General features: G+C 40.1%; 4 protein-coding genes and 1 pseudogene across 6 annotated transcripts in view; all 5 read left to right on the top strand.

Moving 5' to 3' along the window:
- Positions 1-27,661, top strand: part of LOC112302700 (olfactory receptor 4C11) — a 137,851-nt gene that overhangs the window by 50,637 nt on the left and 59,553 nt on the right. The gene's annotated exons all lie outside the window — the stretch shown is intronic.
- LOC128779157 (olfactory receptor 4C11) lies at positions 31-27,661 on the top strand. Of its 2 annotated transcripts, XM_053923893.1 has the most exons (6): positions 31-90; positions 208-223; positions 23,574-23,677; positions 23,797-23,945; positions 24,953-25,136; positions 26,651-27,661. In XM_053923893.1, exon 6 carries the CDS (start codon positions 26,692-26,694, stop codon positions 27,604-27,606), a length of 915 nt encoding a protein of 304 aa, XP_053779868.1. In that variant the 5' UTR covers positions 31-90; positions 208-223; positions 23,574-23,677; positions 23,797-23,945; positions 24,953-25,136; positions 26,651-26,691; the 3' UTR covers positions 27,607-27,661. The 2 variants fall into 2 exon arrangements, with proteins under 2 accessions (XP_053779868.1, XP_053779867.1); XM_053923892.1 differs by lacking the exons at positions 31-90; positions 208-223; positions 24,953-25,136 and having other exon boundaries at positions 23,318-23,677.
- LOC112302671 (olfactory receptor 4C11-like) lies at positions 217-4,063 on the top strand. The gene is given in 2 exon segments (XM_053923894.1): positions 217-356; positions 3,070-4,063. A coding segment is annotated over 1 exon segment (915 nt). The 5' UTR covers positions 217-356; positions 3,070-3,110; the 3' UTR covers positions 4,026-4,063.
- On the top strand, positions 10,300-10,995 carry LOC112302675 (olfactory receptor 4C16-like; annotated as a pseudogene).
- Positions 12,723-15,095, top strand: LOC112302669 (olfactory receptor 4C15-like). Of its 2 annotated transcripts, XM_053923895.2 has the most exons (2): positions 12,723-13,631; positions 14,962-15,095. In XM_053923895.2, exons 1-2 carry the CDS (start codon positions 12,723-12,725, stop codon positions 15,067-15,069), a joined length of 1,017 nt encoding a protein of 338 aa, XP_053779870.1. In that variant the 3' UTR covers positions 15,070-15,095. The 2 variants fall into 2 exon arrangements, with proteins under 2 accessions (XP_053779870.1, XP_024413996.1); XM_024558228.4 differs by lacking the exon at positions 14,962-15,095 and having other exon boundaries at positions 12,723-14,354.

The raw sequence follows: 27,661 nt of genomic DNA, 5'->3' as shown, positions 1-27,661 counted from the left end.
GAGTATCTCCCCTCTCCATAGATCCTGCACCAGACAGCCAGGTGGATCCCTGTACGTTGTGCAGTTTACATGTTGTGAACACATGTGAAGGTAAATCAGAGCTACAAGAGTGAGATCTCTGAGCTCTTTTGGTTTTGCCTCTTTGTTTAAAAGACAAAGGTCTTCAAGCCACACTGAACTGTTTTCTTCTTCTTGCCTCCCACTCAGGACTGGGTTTCGGGAAGTTGCCATCATCCAGCTGTGTCTCATGAAAAACCTGAAGTTCCAGGACTATATTCCCCACAGTGCTGAGAGATTCTGATGCATCACGGTCTCCCAGCTGCCACTGGCCTCAGCTGGATGCAGCACTGTCTCAGGTCTGATTTTTATTGGAAAAGGGGGTACAGTGAAGGGAGTAGGGATATAGTATCATACACTTGCAGATCTGAGGGCCAGGAAAAGAATAAAGGTGGATATTAATAACATACAATCAATATATATTGATAATGATGATCGATAATGTGATTCTATAACCCTATGATGCTGATTGTTCTAATACTAATGACACCAACCTTGGCTGTACAAGACCCACAATCACTCCAGCTTCCAGTCAAAAATCACATCCTCTTTCTTGGGAAGGAGGACCGGACAATACAGGGCGTGGAAGAGACAGAAGTGAAATTGTCTACTGAATCCCTAGGGCTAAGTAATTACGCTTTATCCCTAACATGGTTTGTGCTGACCCAGCACTGTAGGGTTTCCCTTGGCCCAGCGCTTGATTCCTCTTCCTTCTTTTCCCCACATGCACATTTTCCCCCTTTGGCTCTGATTCCTGCCATCATTCTCTCATCTCTCTATCCCCTCCTCGTCACTATTATTTCCTGAATATACATATAAAGTGCTGATTTCTTTGCCCCATCCCAATGTTTGCATCCATTGGGTAGTCAGGATGCGTGTGCTAACAGCAGTGGTTTTCTTTTACCTGTCTAAGGTTTATAGATTTGAACTGGCTCTGCCAGGTGGTTCAAATCTGATGCTTTGTAAGAGGGGTGGGGTAGATGTTAGCGAATTGCCATGGATCCCCAAGGTTTGACTCTGATCCTAGCTCCTCTCTCACTACTGTCTGCTAACCTCTGCCTCTCAGCTCAGCCTGAAGTGCACAAAATAAGACAACATGAACTCGCCTTATGGGATAGTGTAAAGTCCAATGAACAAAAGATATGAAAGTAAACATGAGGAAGGGTTACAACTGAGAATGCATGATTCCACACATACACACACACACTTTAACATTGGAAGACCATTAGCAAGAAAGTGATTTGACTGATAAAAGCAGGAAGACTTTGCTGAGGAGATGGCATTTCAGCTGTGAACTCCCTATACAGGTGGCTATGGGGAGGGAGGCTGTATCTGAGGAAGGTCACCTAGCTGCTGTGAGATATGGGAAATTTGGAGAGCAGATGCTCTGGGCTGTGTCAGGCTTGGCTGGAACTTGCAGAAGCAGAAGCATCGAGAACTAGTAGAGAGCCGGATGTTGGCGAGAGTTAGCAGGCTCTGACAGCCACAGTGAGTATTTCAGTCACTGCATTTGAAAACCATAGCAACGGTTTCATTATATGAGGGTTCATTATATTTTCAAAACTTTTTCTTTTCCATGGTGAGGAGGAGGGAAAAGGAGGGAGAGGACAGAAAGAGCGAGAAGAGGGCATATCTGAAATTTTTTCTTTTCTCTGTGTTTAGAAATACAGATGGTCCAGGCGAGGATTCAGTTAAGGAATTCTAGGATTGGCTGTTTGTTATACTGATGTTTATGAAATCCCTGCCCGGTTGTCTCATATGTATGAGCTAATAATTCCCAGGTTAAAAACTCACAGAGACATCTCATTGAAAGTGTTATTTTCTGCTAACTTCTTGGGGATATTATTTATTATTAGATAGCATGTGCAAGGAATACATTCTGTATGTTGTGAATATAAAATTAACTGTGTTTTAGGACAGTGAAAATACTCTGTAGGTTTTGTAATGATGGCCCCATGTCATTACACATTTATCCTGACTCATACCATCTATCACCATGAGGGAGCCCTTAGTTAGCTATGGATTTGGGATAATTATGATGGGTCACTGTAGGTTCACCATTATGGCAGGTGCACCACTCTGGCAGAGGATGTTCATAGTGGTGTGTGGGGTGTCATGTATATGTGGAGGTAGATACTATGTGGAAAGTCTCTGTAGCTTCCTCTCAGTTTTCCTATGAACCTGAAACTTCTCTGAAATATAAAGTCTTAACAACGATATTGACAACAGATGATCCTATTGAAACTGAGAGCAGATTTTAATTTTGCTGAGCTCCACGGAGAGTGATTGAAAGTGAGCCCCTGATCCTTCTGCCAGAAAGTAAGTGACAGGTTAGAGCCACTATGAGATCATATTTGGGGTTCCTGCAGGCCAGTCTGTATTTTGTTGGGGACACCTGTATGCTTCCCTCGAGTTTCTATGTGCAAGGAATAGAAAGACACATCTCTTCAGAGGAACTCTGACATATTGAAGGAGGTAGGCACTTCATTATAGAGCAGCTCAAAGTCTAGTTGGACTAAATTTAGAAAGAAATTATGACTACCTTGTTAAATAAATACGAGTGGTAATTTTTACCTGTGCACTGTTTAAATCTTAATAAAATCTATTCTCATGTTTTATATTCCTCCAAAATTTACATTTCACCAATAACAATATATTCAAACTTCAAACCTGTTCTTCTTGGTTTTAGCTAGGAAGAAAACTTACTTTTCCATGAGTTCTTCCTGTAGATTGAGAATCTGGCTACAAGAGCAGTTTCTTATTGAGCTTTTCTCTATTTGGTGAAACATTTGCCTTACATATATTAATAGGCATATACCAAGTGCAAAACCTTTGGTCCAATGCAGTGAGTTTCTGAACAACAGATCGATCTGGGAGGGCCTTGGACATCTGCAGGTTTCAAAGATTCATAGGGGTTTTAAGGAAATTGGTAGTAAAAGGATGGAGGAGAAACAAGAAATTTAGAGTTCAGTCACTGATCTCAAGCTGACTCTTCTTTTCTTCATTCTGCAGATCAAACCTTGGTCAACTGCATCTTACATACAGCCTCCAGCATGGCAATGAATAGCAGTGTGATTGAATTTATTTTGTTTGGGTTGACACAGGATGCAGGAAAGCAGAAAGCAGTATTTGTGGTCTTCTTGATTCTTTACCTTGGGACGCTGTCAGGGAACTTTCTCATTGTAGTGACTATTAAAAGCAGCAAGACTCTCGGGAGTCCCATGTACTTCTTCCTGTTCTATCTGTCCTTTGCTGATGCCTGCTTCTCTACAACCACCGCCCCCAGGTTGATTGTGAATGCCCTTTCTCAGAAGAAGACCATTTCCTACAATGAGTGCATGACTCAGTTATTTGCATTCCACTTCTTTGGGGCCATGGAGATCTTTGTGCTCATCCTCATGGCCTTTGATCGCTATGTTGCCATTTGTAAGCCCTTGCGATACCCAATCATCATGAGCCAGTGAGTCTGTGGCGTGTTGGTGATTCTGGCCTGGGTGGGATCTTGTATGCACTCGTCAGCACAGATTTTCCTGGCTTTGCAATTGCCCTTCTGTGGCCCCAATGTGATTGACCATTATTTTTGTGATTTGCAGCCCTTGTTGAAACTTGCCTGCATGGACACATATGTGACAAATTTGCTAGTTGTCTCTAATAGTGGGGCCATTTGCACGGTGAGTTTCATAATCCTGCTTACATCCTATGTTGTCATCTTGTACTCTCTGAGAAACTACAGCAGAGAAGGAAAGCGAAAAGCCCTTTCCACATGCACGTCCCACTTTATTGTGGTTGTCATATTTTTTGGGCCATGTATATTCATATACACACGCCCGCCAACCACATTTTCAGTAGACAAGATGGTGGCTGTATTTTATACAATTGGGACACCCTTGCTCAACCCTCTGATCTACACACTGAGGAATGCAGAGGTGAAAAGTGCCATAAAAAAGTTATGGTGTAACAAAGTATGACTTCAGTTAATAAATAGTATATGGGGACTCCAATGTATACTTCCTTAATATCTTAGTTGTGTTTCATGGGTAGGAATGGGAAAATTTTTGGGGGGGGGGAACAAGAAATGTGAGAGGATTGCATTAGAACATGGATATTACTTAAATTCATAGCCATTTTGGCCAACCTATGATGACCTTTGCTAGAATTCTATCAACATTTGGTCATACTCATTAGGTAATTTAGCTACTTATACAAATTTTTCTTCAGAATGAAAAGTACTGAGAAATGACAGAATAAGTGTATGTGTGTGTGTGTGTGTGTCTATGCCCCACTTTCTTCCTACATTTTGTTCTTGTCCTTATGAATGCAGTCATCAGAGCTAATACCTAGGGTCTGGACACTTAGACTCAACGTTGCTGTCTTGCCAACCTGATGATTAGAGAAGACATACTGAGAAATTTGTCCTCTGGAATCGGTGCCTTAGCCTGCTGCTCTAGCATGCTCTGCTGAGAAGTTATCAAAAGGATAATTTTGACAGTCTTTCTGGGTAACAGAAGGGGTGCCTAGAGTATCCACCATACCCAGGTGGTTCCTGGAAGAGCTTATTTTCCTTCTCTGCAAAGACTGAATTGTTTAACTTGGTCCAGTGTCCTCCACTTAACTCTGTTTTCTCTTCCTACCCTTCCTGCACTATCATGGAAACTTTCAACACCCTACTTGGAAGAAGTCCCTTCCAATATTCATTATTTCCTACAACTGTCCAAAGAAATGAAAGGGTGAAAATATTAAAATTTGAAACCATACTTTATGACAAATGCCATATGATCTCACCTTAAGTGGAACCTAATGAACGAAACAAACAAGTCAGCAAAATATAACCAGAGACATTGAAATTACGAACAAGAAGGCAGCAAGCAGAGGGGAGATGGGAGGGGATAAAGGGGGAAAAAGGAGGGAGGTAACAACTCTAAAGGGCACATAGAGAAAACCAAGATGGGGGTTGGAATCAGGGTAGTGAGGTGGGGATGAGTGGGGTGAAGGGCAGAGGTGCGTGGAAAATGCAGACAACTGTATTTGAACAACAATAAAATAAAAAGGAAAAAAATAAAATAAAAAATAATAACAAATATTAAAAAAGGGATTATATGTGTATGTGCATTCACACCCACAATTACTATTACAGAACTGTGCAAGCCTTATTCATATAATTAATTAGTTTGAGGCAAACAAAAGAGAGAGGATTCCATTCTTTTCATAGCTAATGTGTGTTAGGTTAAAAAAATGAATGAAGAAAAACTGGTGTAATTTCTTTTTTTTTTGTAACCTTATTTGTGCTTGTTCCTGAGGTGATTTACTGTCATTTGCAGCTGAGCTGTGGCTGTTGTGTCTGTGTCCACATTTTGGAAAAGAAGTTAGTATTACAATGATTGATATAAGAATGTCCATCTGCTTCATGTTTCATATGCGAAAGGAAACCAAAGTGGAAATAATAAAACAAATAAGGAGACAGTTTCTCTAAGTCATGACTAAATTGTTTACCAACATTTGAGAGTAGATGTTCATGTATTAGCAACGAATCTGAATGCCAGGACTGATTGTAAAAAGAAACGTTATGCTGATTGGACGTGGCAGTAACCTATGCTGTCATATCCCTGATGGGCAGAAATGTCAGAAATGACCCTGAAATGGCATCAAACTCTAGAGCCATTCAAATGCTGAAGTTTAGGCTGGTGATAAATCATTTAAGTGAATATCAAGGCTAAAGCTAAATTTCACAGAATTTTTGTTAGAAATCTTCTCCAACAGAATCATATTTGAGAAACTGTTGCTCACACACTAAAAGGGTGATGTCAGATGCCATGTACATAAACAAAGGTGTTGTATCGGCACTCTGAATGACAAGAAGGTAAGGAGAGGGATCTCAGGAAGATATTTTGTATAAAGGTAGAGAGTTGGCATGAACTCAATGACGGGGAGAAAGGAAGGAGGCCTCAGACATAGTTCATTCCGGGGCAGGGCACTGGACACAGAGAAACCATTCAATAATTGTGTCTGCTGGTAGAAGCCATTTTCAGTAGCTCTTAGTAAGATTCATCACCAAACTTCCTGCCACAAAATGACGGGTTGCTAAAAGAAGGTATCACAGGAGAGTTGATAAAAAAGTGCCTGTTAGTGTGGAAGTAGTTTTGGCACCAAGCGTTCTAAATAATTAAAGCATTGCATCAGCCTTGGAGACCATGAGTCCATGCTGGAAGGAGACAGTGACCACAGTTGGCCATGTACAACAGGGAATATACTTTCCCTTCCCTGCCTTGTGAGCCAGAGGCAGGGCTGGAGTCCAAGGCGTCTGTAACTAAGGCTGATCTAAACAATACATCAGCATCATTTCCTCAATATAGCTCATGACCCCAAGGAGTTACACCTCAGAGAAACACCTGACATATGTATGTAAAAGTCTCCACATCAGCTAATGAGTCACATTGGAATTTTTAAAAATTGAACGCTTATTTTTTAGAGCATTTTTATGTTTAATAGCAACATTGAGTGCCAGGTACCCAGAATGCCATACAGCTTGTGTATACATATACACATGCACAGCCTCTCCCATTACCAGTGTCCCCTGCCAGAGCGGTACATTTGTTACCTTTGGTGAAGCTACATTGGCACGTGGTAATCACCCAAGTCCATACTTCTCCTTAGGGTCTCTCTTGCTGTTGTAAGTTCTGTGAGTTTGATCAAATGTATAATGACCTGAATCCATCTTCATGGTACTCTACAGAGTAGTTTCACTGCCCCAATCCTCCTCTGTGCTCACTTATTCCTCACTCACCCTGTCCTGCCCATCTTCATATTGAATTATGAAATTAGAAAACAAAATCTAGGTAAATCTATCTTGAATTAGGCCATGTTTTTGAGCTCTTCACTTTTAAGGAATTTCTTGTAGGTTAAAGGACATGCAGAATCAAGATGCTGGAGGTTCATCTATTTATAGAGCTCTGCAAAAAATCAGTAAGAGTGTAGAATGATCCATCTCATGATCCATAAATACATCTCATTATTTTCAAACAGCAGATCTTGTGTTACTTGGGTAGGCTTTGGAGCCCCAGATAAATTCTGGGGAACACAGAACTTTATGATATCATGCAATACTCTAAGGTCCTTTATTGTCATGCCTCTCAGAACATCTGCAAGTCACCTTTAATTAATATAGGTATATAGACTTAGATGGAAACATTTTTATAAATATTTCTTATTAATAGCAGCATAATCATATAACTCAGATGTAAATTTCTAGATCACATATTTTAATATTATGTAATATGTAAGGGAAAGTCTTTCTGCTTCAAAGACTCTCTTCCCTTCACAGGACACCAGCCTACTTTAGTGTTCAATTTTTCTTTCTCCAAATGTGATACAGGTAAGTTGGGCAAGAATCGAACCACAGGTTTCAGGCACCACACTGCCTTCCTTGGACTGTACTTGCAAATAAATGCTAAGAACTAGAAAAGCTTTTGTCTCCTCATGCTGGAGGGTTGTTTTAGGGCCCTGGATGGGAGCAAAATAGTTTCTTGCTGATTCACTCCTGTACTACCAAAGACACTGCTATTTCTTCTTCTTGTTTTTGCTTTATCACTTTCAATCATCCTTTGTATTGGGCTCCTATGGCCTGATGTCTTTGGTCATCCCGAGGCACCTAATATCTCCAAATCCTTGTTTGCATTTGGTTACTGAGGATGAGGAGGGTTAACTTACTCTCCTGTCGGATAAATGAATAACCCAAGTTAAGTTTACTACAATGTGTGGGATATTTCTGATTAGTGAAGGAAGCGGAACGCTAGGGAATACCATTCTCCAGTATTCTATATTGTATGCTATTATGTTTTAAAATTTTCCCTTGGGAATGCAGAAAGGAATTTTACCCCCTGTTGTTCATGGAGGGCTGCTTTTAAAAAGGGATCAAAAGACTTGACACAGCTTTAGAGTGTTCTCACAGGTAAGTGACAGATTTACCTCTTTGAACTGAGAAATGTGTCATTACAAAATAATCCAACATGATTTAAAAAATATATTTCTGTATGTCTTATACTGCACCTACTTTCTCTGAGAAAGGAATAGAAAATGTTTTTAGAAGTTTACTGTTAATGTAGTAAATAGGTAGAATGAAATTCAGCTTTGGAATAAAACAATTTTTGAATTCAACAAATATTTTATGAGTAGCAGGTCCGTGATAAGCCATCATTGTGTAGTGAGAGAAAAATGAATTCCATGTCCTAAACTTTCTTGAGGTGTCAGAGTGCAGAAAAGTTCTCATATGCTTTTCATGTATGATAACTGAGCAAGATGTGTCCTCATTATGGGTATTAAAAGTTAGAAGAGAATATATGTAGTTAGAAGTTGGAGAAACTGTTCATAGAGGAGTGACAGATTTAAGTGGAATGTTGCATAGCACAGTTTCAATTTATTACGCTTTGCATATTGCTAGAGTGATATCATAAGAGCGGAAATTTTAGCTGATACACATCTGACAGGAAGTCTCAAAGGCTGAATATCTCCTTGTCAAGGAAAGTTTAGAGAAACCATGATGATGTGAAGGCTAAAACTACAATGAAGGAGAAGGTAATGTGTCATGTCCATCGGAAGGAGTTGTTATGATTCTGTAATTTGGGCTTTTCAGGGATAAAGAATAGTGGTACAATCTACTAACTTTCCCTCAGAGAGTGGTAAATTTTGCATAGACATGAAATGAGTATAGGGAGGTTTCCAAAGGGTGAAGTGTAGTGGAACTGTGTCAGGGAGGGTTGGGTAGTTTAAGAGGAAAGTGCTGATTCTCACCGAGGTCTGTGCAATCGGACTGACTTTTAGGATGGGAAGACATGCCTCCCACTCCGTATTCCACCCTTATCTATTCTCTCCCCTACTCTCCACTGTCTGCTTTCCTTTCAGCTCATCCCTGTTACCTCCCTACCCAACATGTCGTCTCTTCACTATAGTTTTGAGAAATCCAGCTATTCTTATGGTAGCCAAACTTGCTGGGGAAGTTGAGGCACTATTTTACTGGTGTGGTTTCATCTCTGATCACTGTTGCTCATTTATGGGACAAATTGCTCTGAGAACCTGATGAGAAAAGGTGTTGATGCCCCTCTGGGAAAAGTGAACGTGGTCATCCACAAACACATGCACTAAAACCTCCATCAGGATCAGAGGACGTGATCCCTGTCACAGCTGTCCTTGCATTCTTTAAAGGCCAAGGGCACATGTAGAAAGTGTCAAATGGTTGAGGTGATCATTTCTCTGTGTGTCAGCGTCCCCCAGTCTCTCATGGCCATACAAAGTGGAACACCTGCTCCAGCTTGTGGAGCTGACTGACTCAGTTATTTAAAATTGATCTCAGAATTTTTTCTGGATTTATAAATCAGGATCATATTTATCTGTTTACCATACATAACAAATAGAAGGTCACCGTAGATTAATGATATGAATGTGTTCAATAATCACAATTACACTAAAACATCAGGTAAAGGATATATTGTAAGAGGTACTAGAGAAAGTCCAATTAAAAATCACTTGAAGTACCTGCAGTGTACAAGACATTGAGTTTGGAACTAGGGAGAATAAAATCCTGAGAATATGTAGTTTCCAAAGGTTCTTGGTTTAAAAAGGAAGCTAAATGAATTGCACATAAAACTTAATTTTAGTATGTAATATTATACTAAAAGCTATGAAAGGAGCCTTTAGAAAATAGGGAGAGAATATCCTTTTTCACAAAGTGGTCACCAAAGTCTGTCAGAAGGCAGTTGTATTTGAAGAGCTCTGTAGGGAAGAAAAAATTCACAAGCTTATTTGAGACACATAGGAACCTATTAGTGGTCATTACAAGTTGAGAGACAAAGAGCTGAGATGACACATTAAGAAACCACATCCAAAATGTCTGTGTTGAGTAATATTTATTTTTCTTAAGGTATGTCATAATATCACATGTCACATCATGAATTAATACCTTTTTTTTTTTGCAGATAAACAATTTCACACTCACCCCTCATCCTCATTCATGAAATCATGTAGCTGAATAATAATGTGACTGAGTTCATTCTGCTTGGGTTGACCCAGGATCCTGTTAGGAAGAAAATAGTGTTTGTGACTGTCTTGCTTTTCTATTTGGGGATACTGCTGGGTAACTTTCTGATTATTACTACTATCAAGACCAGCCAGACACTTGGGAGCCCAATGTATTTCTTCCTTTTCCACTTGTCCTTATCTGATACCTGCTTCTTTATTTCCATAGCCCCAGGAATGTTTGTGGACACCCTTTTGAAGAGTGCCACTATCTTTTTCAGTGAGTGCCTAATCCAAGTCTTTTCATTCTGTTTCTTTGGCTGTCTGGAGATCTTCATCCTGATACTCATGACCCTGGACTACTACGTGGCCATCTGTAAGACCCTGCAGTACACGACCATCATGAGTGGGCAGGTCTGCAGTGTGTTGGTGGCTGTGGCCTGGGTAGGGTCCTGTGTGCATTCTTTAGCTCAGATTTTTCTGGCCTTGAGTTTACCTTTCTGTGGTCCCAATGTGATCGACCACTATTTATGTGACTTGCAGCCCTTGTTGCAGCTTGCTTGCACAGATACCTATGTGGTCAATCTGCTCCTGGTGTCCAACAGTGGGGCCATCTGTACAGTGAGCTCTGTCATGCTGATGTTCTCCTACATTTTCATCTTGCATTCCCTGAGAAAGCATAGTTTGAAGGGAGCAGAAAAGCCCTCTCCACCTGTGTTTCCCACGTCACCGTCATTGTCTTGTTCTTTGGTCCTTGCATATTTATACACACCTGCCCTGCAACCACCTTCTCCGTGGTAAGTTAGTGGCTATATTTTATAGCCAGTCATTTGAGAAATAAATTTCTGTTATATGTACAGGTGAGGACACAATCATTCTTGGAAACTGATGTCTAGCTATGGAAAACAGTTCATAGTTAGAGTAACTATCTGGACGACTCCTAGGTAAGGTGTCTGTCTTGCTAAGTGAGAGAATAGTGACTAAATCGTTGAGGGCACTTATCATAAGCAAGTTTTACCTTTTGCCAGCTTGATACACAGCATAATCCTGTGGGATGAGCATGTAGGTTATACATGAACATAGTTTACAAAAAGTCATAAATGTCAAGTTGTACAATGTCAGATTGGGCCACGTAATATAAACAATGAGCACATATTTTAAAAAGTCTCAAGATTCTAGCTATACTCAAAATACTGTTTCTATTCCTTAACTGTGTTTGTTGCCAATTTGTATCTGTATTAATTGGACTATGACTTTCTGCATCTACATCACTTGCTCGGTGTCTTTCATCAGGGACCCCCTTCAAGCATGAACAAAGGAATCAGAGGACTTTGATTTCCACAGGTGGATGAAGACAGCAGAAGGGCCAGCTCTGCTCCTTTCTCTCTAGATTCATTAGGAATACTTAAGTGTTGGAGCCGGGTGTGCTGAAATTCCAGACCCAGCATGTTATTTGATGTTTTCTCTTTAAGCATGGATTGTTTTCCAGGAAAATAAGGATAATAAGACATAACATGGACTGTTGCCTAGGAGTATTTCTTAAACAGCTGCTTTCTTTAATTATTTAAGTTGGTCATGCTGACAATACCTTTAAGTAGTTGTTATTATTTTTCATAAACAATTATTCTTAGTTTAAATGATGAATGAAGAAAGTACCTAACTCATCATGTGCATGCTTGTTATGTGTTAGAAATGAGCTAGGCAGTTTTCCATAGAACTTTCTTTTTTTTGTAGAGAATCAATAAATTCATCTTTTCTTGTTTTAGTTTTTTCATGAATTTATTGGAGTGACATTGGTTATAATCTTATATAAACATCAAGTGTACAATTCTATAATACATCACCTGTGTTGTATTGTGTGTTCACCATCCAAAGTCAAGCCTCTTTGTATCACCACTTATTCACACTTTAACTCCTCTGCACACCCCTGTGCCCACTTCTCCTTCCCTCTGGTAATCACCATACTATTGTCTGTGTCCATGAGTTGTTTTGCTTAATCCTTTCACCTTTTCACCCAGTCCCCTAACCCATGTTCCCTCTGATAGATGTCAGTCCTCTTCCTGTATTCATCTTAAGAGCTTTTTTCAGTTCAGAGCTAAAAAAAATTGGATAAATAGTTTTCATTTTCAAATGACTCTTAAACTAGGGGTTATTTCTTCTTTTGTAGATAAGGTGGTCTCCTGTTCAGTGATGGCATGGGAGTCACCCTGCTCCCATTCCATAGTAATGGCAGGAATGATCAATAAATTACAACTTCTCTGTCCTCAATGTGGATGTGGATTCAGAATCCTCCTCAACAATTCACTCCAGGAAACCACTGCTAAGTGATCTGCTCTGGCAGTGGAGATAAAAACTGTGTCTCTTCCCTACTGTATATGAATACTTCTCCTACATATAAGCTCTGACCACTTTAAAGTATTGAATAACTTATCTCCTCCTGACTTGTGCCTGACCTCCCACTACAACCTTCAACAAATTTCTAATTTTCTGTCCTCATTTACAACAGAAGCATGCACTCAGCTTTTGATATGGATCCACCAACTGGCTGATGACTATGAGACGATGGTTTCATAAACTGGTCCCAGGTGAATTTTTCTTTTTCTCATAATTGCAGATTTCAGAAGCTTACTCTGGTAGCATTTAGCTTTTCCTTGGAAATCATGCAAAACCAAAGCTTTGTAACCGAGTTCGTCCTCTTGGGCCTTTCACAGAATCCAAATGTTCGGAAAACAGCATTTGTTATATTTTTGTTCATCTACATGGCAACTATCGGGGGCAACTTGCTAATTGTGGTGACCATCAGCAGCAGCCCAGCACTCGTGGGCTCCCCCATGTACTTCTTCTTGGCTTTCTTGTCTTTCCTGGATGCCTGCTTCTCCACCATCATCACCCCGAAGATGATCGTGGACTCTCTCTATGAGAGGAAGACCATCTCCTTTGAGGGCTGCATGACCCAGCTCTTTGCTGGACACTTGTTTGGTGGAGTAGAGGTGATTGTTCTCACTGCCATGGCCTATGACCGCTATGTGGCCATCTGCAAGCCCTTGCATTACTCTTCTATCATGAACTTGAGGCTCTGTGGCATTCTGATTGGGGTGGCCTGGACAGGGGGCTTCCTGCATTCCACAATACAAATTCTCTTTGCTTTACAGCTGCCTTTCTGTGGCCCCAATGTCATTGACCATTTCATGTGTGACTTGTACCCATTACTAGAGCTGGCCTGCACTGACACTCGTGTCTTTGGCCTTTTGGTGGTGGCCAACAGTGGGTTTATCTGCATCATAATCTTCTCTTTGTTGCTTGTATCCTATGGTGTCATCTTGTTCTCTTTGAGAACTCACAGTACTGAAGGGCAGTGGAAAGCTCTCTCTACTTGCGGATCTCACATTGCTATTGTGGTTTTGTTCTTTGTCCCCTGCATATTCATGTATGCCCGACCTCCATCCACTTTCTCCTTTGACAAAATGGTGACAATAGTTTACACCATCCTAACACCCATGCTCAATCCTTTGATTTACACCATCAGGAATAAGGAAGTGAAAAATGCCATGAGGATAGTGTGGAACAGAGTAATAGTAGTTTGCAATGAAAGATGAGACTGATTTGATGGAATCTACACTCAGTGTGTGTTCTAAGACTTGATGGAGTTGCTGAACACATTTCCTGAAATGATGAATGAGAGTGATCCAGGGTGCCTCAGTCTTCCCTGGCTTCAGCACTCTCAAGCATGTCTGCTCATTGAGGGGCCAATATAGCATACATGGCATTGAGGCCAGATTGGCAGAAGTTTCTGTCTTGGGGGATCTCTCACTTGAAGAGATTTAGAATGATAACAGTATAAGGCTGTTCTTTCTCCTCACGTGGTTTTTGAGACCCTTGGGATCCCTTGCTCATGACCCATAACTACACCCTCTTTCTGGTTTTGGGCTAGTGATATTGCAGTAGGTCATGGAGAGAGAAGCTGAGTTCTGTGATGAAATCTTGCATCATACTCTCCACCTGAATATTGTCTATTGCTCCCTCTCCTCTGTGTCTTTCTGTATGCTACCCTCTGACTCTTCCTTCCTTGGGTCTGCTCACTCTCACTCTCCCCTCTCCTGGACTGACTGCACTCATTCTCTACTCTTGCCTGTTCTTCACTCTTATTCATTTAGGTATCTCTTTTCTGCTTTGATATTTGGTTCAACATGCAGTATGCAGAACTTGATTCTGGGGTTAAAACCCAATATTAATGTATCAATTCGTGTCTTTCTTGGAGGGCTCAGGATTTGTCTTTTCTAGGTTCTACATGATCCTAGAAAATGTATATGAAGTGTACATGAAATGGGTTTGAAGCTTTATGTGACAGGGATGGTGAATGCTAGAGAGAAAGACTATCTAGTAGTACCCCACTCTAATTTTAACCTAACTGTACTGGAGAAAACTAACTTTCTTTCTTCCTTCCTTCTTTCTTTCTTTCTTTCTTTCTTTCTTTCTTTCTTTCTTTCTTTCTTTCTTTCTTTCTTTCTTTCTTCCTTCCTTCCTTCCTTCCTTCCTTCCTTCCTTCCTTCCTTCCTTCCTTTCTTTCTTTCTTTCTTTCTTTCTTTCTTTCTTTCTTTCTTTCTTTCTTTCTTTCTTTCTTTCTTTCTTTCTTTCTTTCTTTCTTTCTTTTCTTCTTTCTTTCTTTACCTCTGCCTTTCTTGTGTTCTTTCTTTCTTATTATTAATTTTTTTTTTGTTGTTCAGATACAATTGTCTCCAATTCTCCCCACCACTCTTTCTCACCCCAGCCATCCCCACTCTCCACCGTTGATCCTACTCCTGTTTGGTTTTGTCCATGTGTCCTTGGTACATGTTTCTGACAACACTTTCCCCTTTTCTCCCCATTATCTCCTCCCACCTCCCCTCTGGCTACTGTTAGTTGATCCTTAATTTCAATGTCTCTGGTTATATTTTGCTTGCTTGCCTGTTTTGTTGGTTAGTTTCCCCCGTAAATGAGTGGATCAAAAAATGTGGTGCATTTACATGATGGAATACTATGCAACAGAGAGAAAGAAAGAGTCCTACCCTTTGCAAGAGCATGGATGGAACTAGAGAGCATTATGTTAAGTTAAATAAGCCATGTGGTGAAAAAGAAATACCTTATGATCTCATGTATAAGTGGAAAAACTTACTGTATCACAGGTCAAAGATTGTACATTGAAAGGATGAGGCAAACGGCCACACTTAACTTGTAAATGAATGTGCAGGTTAAATGAAATACTGAGAGTGAAAATTGTTTGAATAATAAGATTATACAACAAGAATAATATATAATCTAGGATTGTGTTGTTCAATGAAATACATAGTTAATAACACACAGCAATACAGGAAAGTAGGAGATAGAGGCATTTGTCTATCAGGGAAAATAGGGGAGACTTTTAGAATCAAATATATTTGAACTGGTTTAACATTTCAATAGGGAAAAGTAAGAATTAAAGAAAGGAAAATTACATTCTCCACTACTGTGATGTCCCCCCAGATGACAGAGTTAGGAAAGTGCAGGAGTGTTACGGAGCATGTAGGTGCTAAGGGCTAAATCCCCCGAAAGTGTTTGTCTGATCTACTGTGTCCATCTTGTCAAGAGCTAAGTTTGTATCTTATGTCCCCAAAACTTCTCTTTGCTTATTCAAAAGAAAACAAAGTAGAACTATATGACCTGGTTTTCATGGTTGTCCAAATTCTGTCCATAATTTTATCTCTTCCAACTTTTGACTAATGACAGCAGTTTTTAGGGAGATCATCTCTATGTTTAGCTGCACCAATGCATGTTTCTCCCTTGTGATATTTTGCTCACTCTTCTCTCCTAACTCCTCCTGTCATCACAGACAAAAGCTCCCTCCATTTGGTGTTTGTTTTCTATTAGGAACTAATATATTGAAATTAATCAGTAATCAATGAATTCTTTTATAGTCGTCAGAGATGATTGAAACTGCCAACCCAAGCTTTGTAATTATTATAACATCTCTAGTTTATCACACTCAACTAATACTATTTTAACTGGACTGCAAGCAAACAAAACTTCAGTTTGATGTGTAACTTCATTAAAGGTACATGGGAAATCTTATTTACTAATATTTAAATATTTTACTTTGGCAAATTCAGTATAAGCTTATTGAATGTTGAGTGTCAGAGAACCTTGTTGGAAATTTTAAAGCCATAACTTTATTTCTTTTTGTTTTTGAACTTTCATTGACCGATCAATCCATTCTCTCAGGATATTTCTATTTTTTGAACCGATATTCATCTGGTAGTGTTATGTTCAGTTGTGTGTAATTCTTATCTAGTTAATTCTCTTTTCTAAGGCATGTTATATTACCAACTTGATTGTAAAGAGGTTGAGGACATCTTTGATTTATTGTTTGATCAACAATAAAATTAAATGAGATACTCCTGGCCAAGCTGAATGCATAGGTAGGCACACTGTGCTTCCTCACACAACCAAAAGGAGGACAACATCAATTTACAAACAAAAAACAATGAGAACTGAAGGAAAATAGAACTCTATGGAAGTCCAACGACCAAGGAGATAAAGAAGAAACATTCATCCAGTCCGGTAGGAGGGGTTGACACAGGCAGCCGGGTGGAGAGTTCTTGCAGCACGGTGGCAGCTGGTGGACCCAGCGAGATGGCAGACTGTGGAGCAGGGTGAGCTAAGCTGCAGCTGGCCAGAGAGGCAGCAGCTGGTGGACTGGGTTACAGACCTCCAAACTCAGAGTTCCAGTGTGGGGGGAATAAAGCCCAAACCACTGATCAAAAACACCTGTGTGCATTGATGCGGCAGCAGGAGAAACTCCCAGCCTCACAGGAGAGGTAGTTGGAGAGAAACACAGGGGCCTAGAATGTACACAAACCTACCCACCTGGGAATGAGCACCAGAAGGACCCAATTTGATTGTGGGTAGCACAGGAAGTGACTGAAAACCAGCAGAGAGTGGAGCAAGTGCCATTGCTCCACATAGGACCCCTTGCCCACATAGAGAGGCACAGTGCAGCAACCAGCGTTGCCCCGCCCTGGTTAACACCTAAGGCTCTGCCCCTTTACACAACAGGCATTCCAAGACCAAAAAAAAAAAAAAAAAGGCCCAAATGAAAGAACAGATCAAAGCTCCAGAAAAAATACAACTAAGCAACAAAGAGATAGCCAACATATCAGATGCACAGTTCAAAATACTGGAATTCAGAATGCTCACAGGATTGGTTGTATTTGGTCACAAATTAGATAAAAATATGAAGGCTATGCTAAGAGAAACAAAGGAAAATGTTCAGGGAACCAATAGTGATAAGAAGGAGACTGGAACTCAAATCCACAGTGTGGACCAGGAAGAAGAAAGAAACATCCAACCAGAAAGAATGAAGAAACAAGATTTCAAAAAAAATGAGGAGAGGCTTAGGAACCTGAAGGACATCTTTAAATGTTCCAACATCCACACTATAGGGGTACCAGAAGGAGAAGAGAAAAAGCAAATTATTGAAAACTTATTTGAACAAATAATGGAGAACTTCCCTTACCTCGAAAAGGAAATAGACTTCCAGGAAGTCCAGGAAGCTCAGAGTCCCAAAGAAGCTGGACCCAAGGAGGAACACACCAAGGCACATCATAATTACATTACCCAAGATGAAACAGAAGGAGAGAATCTTAGAAGCAGCAAGAGAAAATGACACAGTTACCTACAAAGGAGTTCTCATAAGACTGTCAGCTGATTTCTCAGAAGAGACCTCACAGCCTTGAAGGGGCTGGCAAGAAGTATTCCAAGTCATGAAAGGCAAGGACCTACATCCAAGATAGCTCTATCCATCAAAGCTTTCATTTAGAATGGAAGGGCAGATAAATTGCTTCTCAAATAAAGTCAAGTTAAAGGGGTTCATCATCACCAAGCCCTTATATATGAAATGTTAAAGGGATTTATCTAAGAAAAAGAAGATAAAAAATACGAACAGTAAAAATGACAGCAAACTCACAGTTATTAACAACCACACCCAAAACTAAAATAAAGCAAACTAAGGAAACAACTAGAACATGAACAGAATCACAGAAATGGAGATCACATGGAGGGTTATCAACAGGGCAGTGGGAGGGGGAGAGGGGAGGAAAGGTACAGAGAATAAGTAGCATAAATGGTAGGTAGAAAATAGACAGGGGGAGGGTAAGAGTAGTATAGGAAATGTAGAAGCCAAAGAACTTAAATGTATGACCTATGGACATGAACTATAGGGGGAGAATGTGGGAAGGAGGGGGTGTTCAGGATGGAGTGGAGTGAAGGGGGGGCAATGGGACAGCTGTAATGGCATAATCAATAAAATATATTAAAAAAATTAATGAATAAAGAAGGGATTTTTGAAGGATTTCTTCTGTTACCTTGACTGCAGATATGTTTAGGTTCTTAGTACATATATGATGACTGATTTGAAAGTGTTATTTTTCTTAAAAGATTATTTTATTTTATTTTTTACAGAGAGGAGAAGTGAAGGAGAAGGACAGAGAGAAAAACATCCATGTGTGGTTGCCTCTTGCACGCCCCCTGCTGGGAACCTGGCCTACAATCCAAGCATGTACCCTGACTGGGAATTGAACCAAAATCATTTGGTTTACAGGCCAGCACTTAATACAGTGAGCCAAACCAGCCAGGATGATTTGAAAGTGTTATTGCTTCATTGAAGGACTGATGATTAATTAGAAGGAAGAAAAGTATCTCTAGACTCATACTGACATAAATTCTGGGTCATTTGACATTAATATTAAAAGTCATAGAAATATTATGACAGAGAATAAAGATGATAACTCACAGACTGAAGCAACAGATTAAACTAGAAAGGGGAAAAGTTGATAGATTTGTCTGTATAAAATGAAAGAAAAGCTAGAGTTCAAAAGAAAGATATTAAAAACAAACTGATGAAAGATATACATAATTCAGATAGATGAAATGTAAGAAGTAAAAGAATATACAAAAATATTGTCCCAAATCAGTAGTAAAAGAAATATATATCATAATTTTAACCAAATAAATCAGACAGTGCTCCCATTTAAAACTTTATTAGAAATCTATGCTATATTGCTGTAATTTTAGAAATCATGGAAAATGATCCAATTTTTTCCATAAAAAGGGATGTATATGACCCTGAAAAACCTGGAACAATATGCAAGGAATTAACAGTTACTTTTGGAGTGTGGGACTGGAAAATTATGAATTTTTGAAGAGTACTTTTCTCATCCTGTAATCTATGAACACTTTGATGCAGATTTTATTATAAATATATTCATTATATAGTAAAATTATTTCTAGTATATAATGAAACAGTCAAAGTGGAAGGCTCTTTGACAGTAGTTAATAATTATAAAAATATTCTTATTTTATGTTCTTTAGTCCCGTGGAAATTTTTTTTTTGATATTTTAGTCACTAATGGAAGTTTTTAATGATCAAGCCATTTGTACTTTATAGGAAATTACCCTTTGACATTTCTCATTGTCTGAAAAGCCCTGTGTCTTTCTCTCTTTAATTAATAATTAAGGAAAAATGTATTAGCTGAGGATCAAGGCACTTTAATATACCTGGGGTATTTAAATTGTATTGTCTCTGAATATAGGCTAATATGCTCATTTGTCCACTTTATAAAGCTCTTTTAACTTTATTAATTTTTTCTTTGTTTTCTTTATTGTTGTTCAAGTACCGTTGTGTCTGTTCTACCCCCAATGCTCCTCCCAATCCCAGCCATCCCCACCTCTCACCCTTGATCCCACCAAACTATGGAAATTAGTTTTGATGCAATTATTAAAAATAAGCAAAAGGCTAAAAAGGAGAAGAGGTTGATTCAAAAGTATGTCGTTGGGGTAAAACTTTGAAGGCAACTTAAAGTAAAAGTTTGAATTTATGGTAAGAAGTTTTGATATGTTAATTTACAACAACCAACTTGTCCTTTAATCTGTCTCAGCTGCTCCCCTCCTGGTTGTACCCTAGACCTAGTCATTACCTATGATTCAAATCCTTCCAAAATCTCTCGATTTCATATCCGCTAACTTTCAACTACACTTCCATCATTTCCAGCTTGTGTGTACTCCTGCTCCTCTATAACGATTGTTTGACCTGATGTGACACAAAAAACGTTGTCCCTGACAACTTTTCACATGACATCAGGCGTGCTCCTGCCTAAGGAGCTTCACACAGGTTGTTTTCTGTGTCTTCATTATTTGTCCTCTGGATATAGGCATGGCTTACCTCCTCATATTCTTCGGTTTATTGTTAAAATGTGTCTTCTCAATAATGAGTTTTCTGATTAACTCCTAGATATGCACCTCCCACCTACTCACATTGTGTACCTCTTATTCTTCCATCTCTGCTTAACTTTTCTCCTTAGGGAGTATCATTCCCTAACATGTCATATAATATTGTATTCATTTTTTGTATATACACTAGAATACAGTTCATATGAGGGTAGGGATTTGTGTTGTTTTAAAGGATTTACCATTACATTCCCAATGCCTAGAATAGCATCTGGTCCATAGTGTGTGGTTAGTAACTATGTTACTATGTAAAAAATATGTAAATGCATTTCTGCTCCTGGGTGAGGTTCAATAACTTGTGGCCAAAAATGCTTTTGTCATGAACACCTAGAAAGCCAAATACAATAGAGAAAACACCTGTATGAGCTGCAGAGACAATCTAAATGAAAGGCATGGGCTTCAGAGAGAATCATCAAAAAGTTGAATTGTGTGACTGCTTCTGGCCTGGGAGCATTAGTTGAATCTGGGCATTGTTAGGACATGGGAACCTGGGCTTCACAGGAGGAGGGTGCTGAGGGAGGGCAGGGGCAACAGCAGGTCTTTTGGAGGAAATTTGGAGCGCCTCAAGACTGCAGTATGATTTCCCTCAGAACACTTCCCCAATCTTAGGGTTTGCTGTGGGTTGAATTGCATCCCCCTAAAGGATGCAGAAGTCCTAACCCCAATGTTGTTGGTTTGGCCCTAATCCAATATGACTCATGTTTTCATAAAAAGCAGAAATTTGGACACAGAGACACAAGCACACATGCCATGTTGTTACAGAACAGATGGGGTAGGGTCGAACTATATACTATCATGGAAAGGACCCCCCCATTATCTCTGGAGGTGCCCCCTGACCTACGAGGTTCGCCTTCCCCGTTCCAGAGAAAAAACCTCTCTCAATGCAGAGACTGGTGAAAAGGAAAGGAATTATTTATTTAAAAGTTATATAGACTTAGAGTAATGACTTAACGTCTTCATTAATATACTAACGTCCTTTAGAATACTCATAGATGCACACAGTCCTTCCTTCTCCCTCTGCCCATTCTGGGGTTCCATATCTCAGGAAAGGAAGTAGAAGTCTGATTCAGGCTCCTGGCACCATCAGCTGTGTTGCCGCCATGTGGTCCCCACTCTGCCAAAGCAGCATGGTTCTCTCTCCCTTCTCTGCCAAAGCCACCTGGTCCTGTGTCCATTCTCCAACCCCTCCTACAATCAGTTACACCTGCCAGCATTCCAGTATTCCTCCAGCTTTACTGGGCTGCCATAGTAAGTCTGGGCAGGTGTGGCCTCTTGTCATGGAGCCAATGTTCTCCAAGCTCTCACACAGGCGCAGGAACCAGGGGGATTTGCCTCCCAGTTACATCTTGGGTGGAAGTTACTTCCATCCTCCTGGCTCAAAGCATGGTCAAGCTATTTAACATATGTATGAAACCAGTTAAAGGTTATGGATATGTTAAATTACCATTCCAGAGGATAGCTGCACAGGTGAGGCTATGCAAAACAGCTCTCAATGGCCCTGCTGCATGTGTCCTTTCCCCCAGGTCAGGCTTGTGGGGGTGAGGACATCCTATATATTTTTCTAATATTTCCTGGACACCTTGAGTTCTTGACCCCATTACAAATCCCTATTTGGGGCCCCCCTCTTGGCTGCACCCTGTTACAATTTGAAGATGGAGGTAGAGACTGGGTGATGCATGTACAAGCTTTGGAAGTCCAAAGGTTGCCAGCAAACCACCAGGAGATGGGGTGAGGCTTGGAACAGACTGACCACATATGCTCAGAAGGAAATTTATAATAAAGCAAATGAAAAGATGAAATATGGCCATTTGTGACAACATGAATGGGCCTTGAGAATACCAGGCTATGTGAAAAAAGTCAAACAGAAAAAGTTAAGAATCATATGATTTCATTCATATGTGGGATAGAAAACTGCAGTAACAAAGAAGCAAGAAAAACAGAAACTCCCAAACACAAAAAAACAGCACAGTGATTACCAGAAGGAAAGGAGTTGAGGAGGGTGAGCGAAGGGTAAAGAGGATCAAATATATGATGTAAGAAGGTTTGACTTTGGGTGGTGGACACACAGTGCAATATGTAGGTGATGTATCTCAGAAACGCACTCCTGACACCTGTATAATTTTATTAGCCAATGTCATTTCAACACTTTTAAGTAAGAAAATAGGATAAAAGATAGCAACTACCAGCATCATGCTAAATGAAAACATCAGCTAATAAAAAATAAAAATAAAACCAATTGATAAAGAGCAGAGGCAAAAATATATGAATATGAAGCAAAAAGAATAAAATTCAAGTCTGGTTCCATGAAGCGATGTATGAAGTTGAAAAACTCCATGAGGCGACAGTTATGTGTGTGTATCTATTCATCAAACTCATTTCCTATACATTTAAAAATGGTATATCTCATTGTGGGTAAATGATACTTTCTTTACTTACTGATTTACTGACTTCACATTATTTTAGAAATTATAGAAAGTTTAATTAGTAGCTTTCATTATAATTATATTTTATCAATATTATTGTGATTTGTGTAATAATTATTTTATCTAATGATAATATTTTCTAGAATAGGAAACTAGGAGAAAAAACTTGTCTAAAGTCACAGAAACAAAAGAATGGAGCTTGAATTCAATGATACCTCAGTGTCTGAACCTTCACCTGGGCTCTCTTTGTCTGCCATTAGAAAAGATTTGACTTTCAAGACTGATGCTTTGGTAAAGTTCAGAAGTCTTTGCCTAAGTATACCTTAGAAAACATGGTTTTCCCCCAGAGCAGGGTGCAGGGTGGAGCAGTTGGTAACTGAAATGGGAGGTGTCCCTTAGGGCAGACTGGGAGGGGAGGAGGGCTCTGACGACAGACTGCCTGGTGACAGCCTCTTTGGGATAAATTGGCCCCAAGGTTTGCTGTGATCCTGTATTAAATGGGCTAAGAAGCTTGCTGAGCAAAGTGGTCAGGCTTGGGAGGGCAGGGTGGAGTCCTTGTCCCTCCTGAGTCTGGCATTTTTGAACTTTTATGAAATTGCTATAAATATCTGATGGAGGAAAGAGAATTATTTAATTTGGATGGTGTGCAGGGGAATGTTTTGGGGTAAGAGAGTGGGACTTACAGATGTTTCTATCACGGGCTATTTCCTTTTTTCCCTAGAAAATTCTAAGAAACCTTCTGCTGGTATTCCAGACCCTTTTGGTGAGTCTCGCTCACACTTTGTAGGACAGGTTGGCCATCCCCAGAGTATCTCCCCTCTCCATAGATCCTGCACCAGACAGCCAGGTGGATCCCTGTACATTGTGCAGTTTACATGTTGTGAACACATGTGAAGGTAAATCAGAGCTACAAGAGTGAGAACTCTGAGCTCTCCTTTGGTTTTGCCTCTTTGTTTAAAAGACAAAGTTATTCAAGCCACACTGAACTGTTTTCTTTTTCTTGCCTCCCACTCAGGACTGGGTTTTGGGAAGTTGCCATCATCCAGCTCTTTCTCCTGAAAAACCTGAGGTTCCAGGACTTTTTTCCCCACAGCGCTGAGAGATTCTGATGCATCAGGGTCCCCCAGCTGCCACTGGTCTTTGACTGATGCAGCGCTGTCTCAGGTCTGTTTCTTATTGGAAAGAGGGTACACTGAAGGGAGCAGGGGTATAGCATCATACACATGCAGATCTTAGGGCCAGGAAAAGAATAAAGGTGGATATTAATAACATACAATTAGTATGTATTGATACTGATGATCGATAATGTGATTCTATAATACTAGAATGCTGATTGTTCTAATATTCATGATACCAACTTTGGCTGTACAAGACCCACCATCACTCCACCTTCCAGCCAAAAATCACATACTCTTTTTGAGATCGAGGACTGGACAATACAGGGCATGGAAGATACAGAAGTGAAATTGTCTACTGAAACCCTAGGGCTAAGTAATTACGCTTTATCCCTAACATGGTTTGTGCTCATCTTGCACGGTGGGGTTTTCCTTAGCCCAGCCCTTGATTCCTCTTCCTTCTTCTCCCCACATGCACATTTTCCCCCTTTGGCTCTGATTCCTGCCATCATTCTCTCATCTCTCTATCCCCTCTTCATCACTATTAGTTTCTGAATATACATATAAAGTGCTGATTTCTTTGCCCCATCCCGAAGTTTGCATCCACTGGGTAGTCAGGACATGTCTGCTAACAGCAGTGGTTTCTCCTCTATCTGTCTAAGATTTCTGGGTTTGGAGTGGCTCTGCCAGGTGGGTGAAATCTGATGCTTTGCAGGAAGTGGTGGGGTAGAGTGCTAGTGAACTGCCATGGAGCCCCAAGGTTTGACTTCTGGTCCTAGCTCCTCACTACTGTCTGCTAACCTCTGCCTCTCAGCTCAGCCTGAAGTGCACAAAATAGGACAAGATGAACTCGCCTTATGGGATAGTGCAAAGTCCAAGGAACAAAAGATATGAAAGTAAACATGAGGGAAGGGCTCCAACTGAGAATGCATGATTCCACATATACACACACACACTTTAACATTGGAAGGCCATTAGCAAGAAAGTGATTTGACTGGTAAAAGCAGGAAGACTTTGCTGAGGAGATGGCATCTCAGCTGTGAACTCCCTATACAGGTGGCTATGGGGAGGGAGGCTGTATCTGAGGAATGTCACCTAGCTGCTGTGAGATATGGGAAATTTGGAGACCACATGCTCCGGGCAGTGTGAGGCTTGGCTGGCAGACGGAGAAGCAGAAGCACCAAGAAGAACTAGTGGAGAGACAGATGTTGGTGGGAGTTGGAGGATTCTGACAGCCACAGTGAGTATTTCAACCACTGCATTTGAAAACCATAGCAATGATTCCATTATATTGAGGGTTCTTTATATTTTCAAAACTTTTTCTTTTCCAGGGTGAGGATGAGGTAAAAGGAGGGAGAGGACAGAAAGAGCGAGAATAGGGCATATCTGAAATTTTCTCTCAGTTTAGAAATACAGATGGTCAAGCAAGGATTCAGTTAAGGAATTCTAGGATTGGCTGTTTGTAATACTGATGTTTATGAAATACCTGCCCAGTTGTCTCATATGTATGAGCTAATAATCCCATATTAAAAACTCACATAGACATCTCACTCAAAGTGTTACTTTCTTCTAATTTGTGTGAGATATTATTTATTATTAGATAGTGTGTGAAAGGAATTGTATTCTCTGTGTTGTGCATATAAAATTAACTCTGTGTAAGACACTGAAAATACTCTGTAGGTTTTAACAATGATGGGCCCCTGTCATTACACATTTATCCTGACCTATTCCATCTATCACCATGAAGAGCCCTAAGGTCAACTATGGATTTAGGGTAATTATAATGGGTCAGTGTAGGTTCATCACTATTGCAGGTGCACCACTCTGGCAGAGGATGTCCATAGTGGTGTGTGGGGTGTCATGTATGTGTGGAGGCAGAGACTATGTGGATAGTCTCTGTAGCTTCCTCTCAGTTTTCCTGTGAACTTGAAACTTCTCTGAAATATAAAATCTTAACAACGATATTCACAACAAATGATCCTGTTGGAGCTGTGAGGAGAATTTTATTTTGCTCTGTCCCACAGAGAGTGATTGAAAGCAAGCACCTGATCCTTTTGTCAGAAAGGAAGTGACAGGTCAGAGCTACTATCTCATAATTCTTGGGGTTCCTGTAGCCCAGTCTGTATTTTGCTGGGCCACCTGTATCCTTCCCACTGAGTTTCTAAGTGCAAGGAATAGAAGGACAGACATCTTCAGAGGAACTCTGACATCTTGAAGGAGGTAGGCACTTCATTATAGAGCAGCTTAAAGTCTAGTTGGACCAAATTTAGAAACAAACAATGACTAACTTTTGTTAAATTAATCTGAGTGGTAATTTTTTCTTAGGCACTGGATAAATCCTAAAATTTATTCTCATCTTTTGTATGTCTTCAAAATTACATTTCACCAATAACAATATATTCAAACCTCATAACCTGGCCTTTTGGCTTTTAGCTAGTGAGAAAACTTACTTTTCCAAAATTTCTTCCTGCAGCTTCAGAATTTGGCTACAATAGCGGTTTCTTATTGAGCTTCTCTGTATTTGCTGAAACATTTGCCTTATGCATATTAATAGGCATATACCAAGTGCAAATCTTTGGTCTAATGCAGTAGGTTTCTGAACAACAGATCAATCTGGGAGGATCTTGGACATCTACTGAGTTACAAGATTCTTTGGAGATTAAAGAAATTGGAAGTAACAAGATGGAAGAGAAACAAGAAATTGAGAGTTCAGTCACTGATCTCAAGCTGACTCTTCTTTTCTTCTCTCTGCAGATCAAACCTTGGTCAACTGCATCTTACGTAGAGCTGCCAGTATGGCAATGAATAGCAGTGTGATTGAATTCATTTTGTTTGGGTTGACACAGGATGAAGGAAAGCAGAAAGCAGTATTTGTGGTCTTCTTGATGTTTTACCTTGCGACACTCTCAGGGAACTTTCTCATTGTAGTGACTATTAAAACCAGCAAGACCCTCGGGAGTCCCATGTACTTCTTCCTGTTCTATCTGTCCTTAGCTGATGTCTGCTTCTCTACAACCACCGCCCCCAGATTGATTGTGAATGCACTTTCTCAGAAGAAGACAATTTCCTACAATGAGTGCATGACTCAGTTATTCGCATTCCACTTCTTTGGGTGCATGGAGATCTTTGTGCTCATCCTCATGGCCTTTGATCGCTACGTTGCCATTTGTAAGCCCTTGCGATACCCAGTCATCATGAGCCAACGACTCTGTGGCATGTTGGTGATTCTGGCCTGGGTGGGATCTTGTATGCACTCTTTAGCACAGATTTTCCTAGCTTTGCAATTGCCCTTCTGTGGCCCCAATGTGATTGACCACTATTTTTGTGACTTGCAGCCGTTGTTGAAACTTGCCTGCATGGACACATATGTGATAAATTTGTTAGTTGTCTCTAATAGTGGGGCCATTTGCACGGTGAGTTTCATAATCCTGCTTATCTCCTATGTTGTCATCTTGTACTCTCTGAGAAACTACAGCACAGAAGGAAAGCGAAAAGCCCTTTCCACATGCACGTCCCACTTTATTGTGGTTGTCATATTTTTTGGGCCATGTGTATTTATATACACACGCCCACCAACCACATTTTCAATAGACAAGATGGTGGCTGTATTTTATACAATTGGGACACCCTTACTCAACCCTCTGATCTACACACTGAGGAATGCAGAGGTGAAAAGCGCCATGAAAAAGTTATGGTGTAACAAAGTATGACTTCAGTTAATAAATACTATATGTGGACTCTAATGTGTACTTCCTTAATACCTTA

Source organism: Desmodus rotundus, chromosome 5, assembly GCF_022682495.2.
Source record: "Desmodus rotundus isolate HL8 chromosome 5, HLdesRot8A.1, whole genome shotgun sequence".
Lineage (NCBI taxonomy): Eukaryota > Metazoa > Chordata > Mammalia > Chiroptera > Phyllostomidae > Desmodus > Desmodus rotundus.
This window is presented reverse-complemented; position numbering and strand designations above follow the sequence as displayed.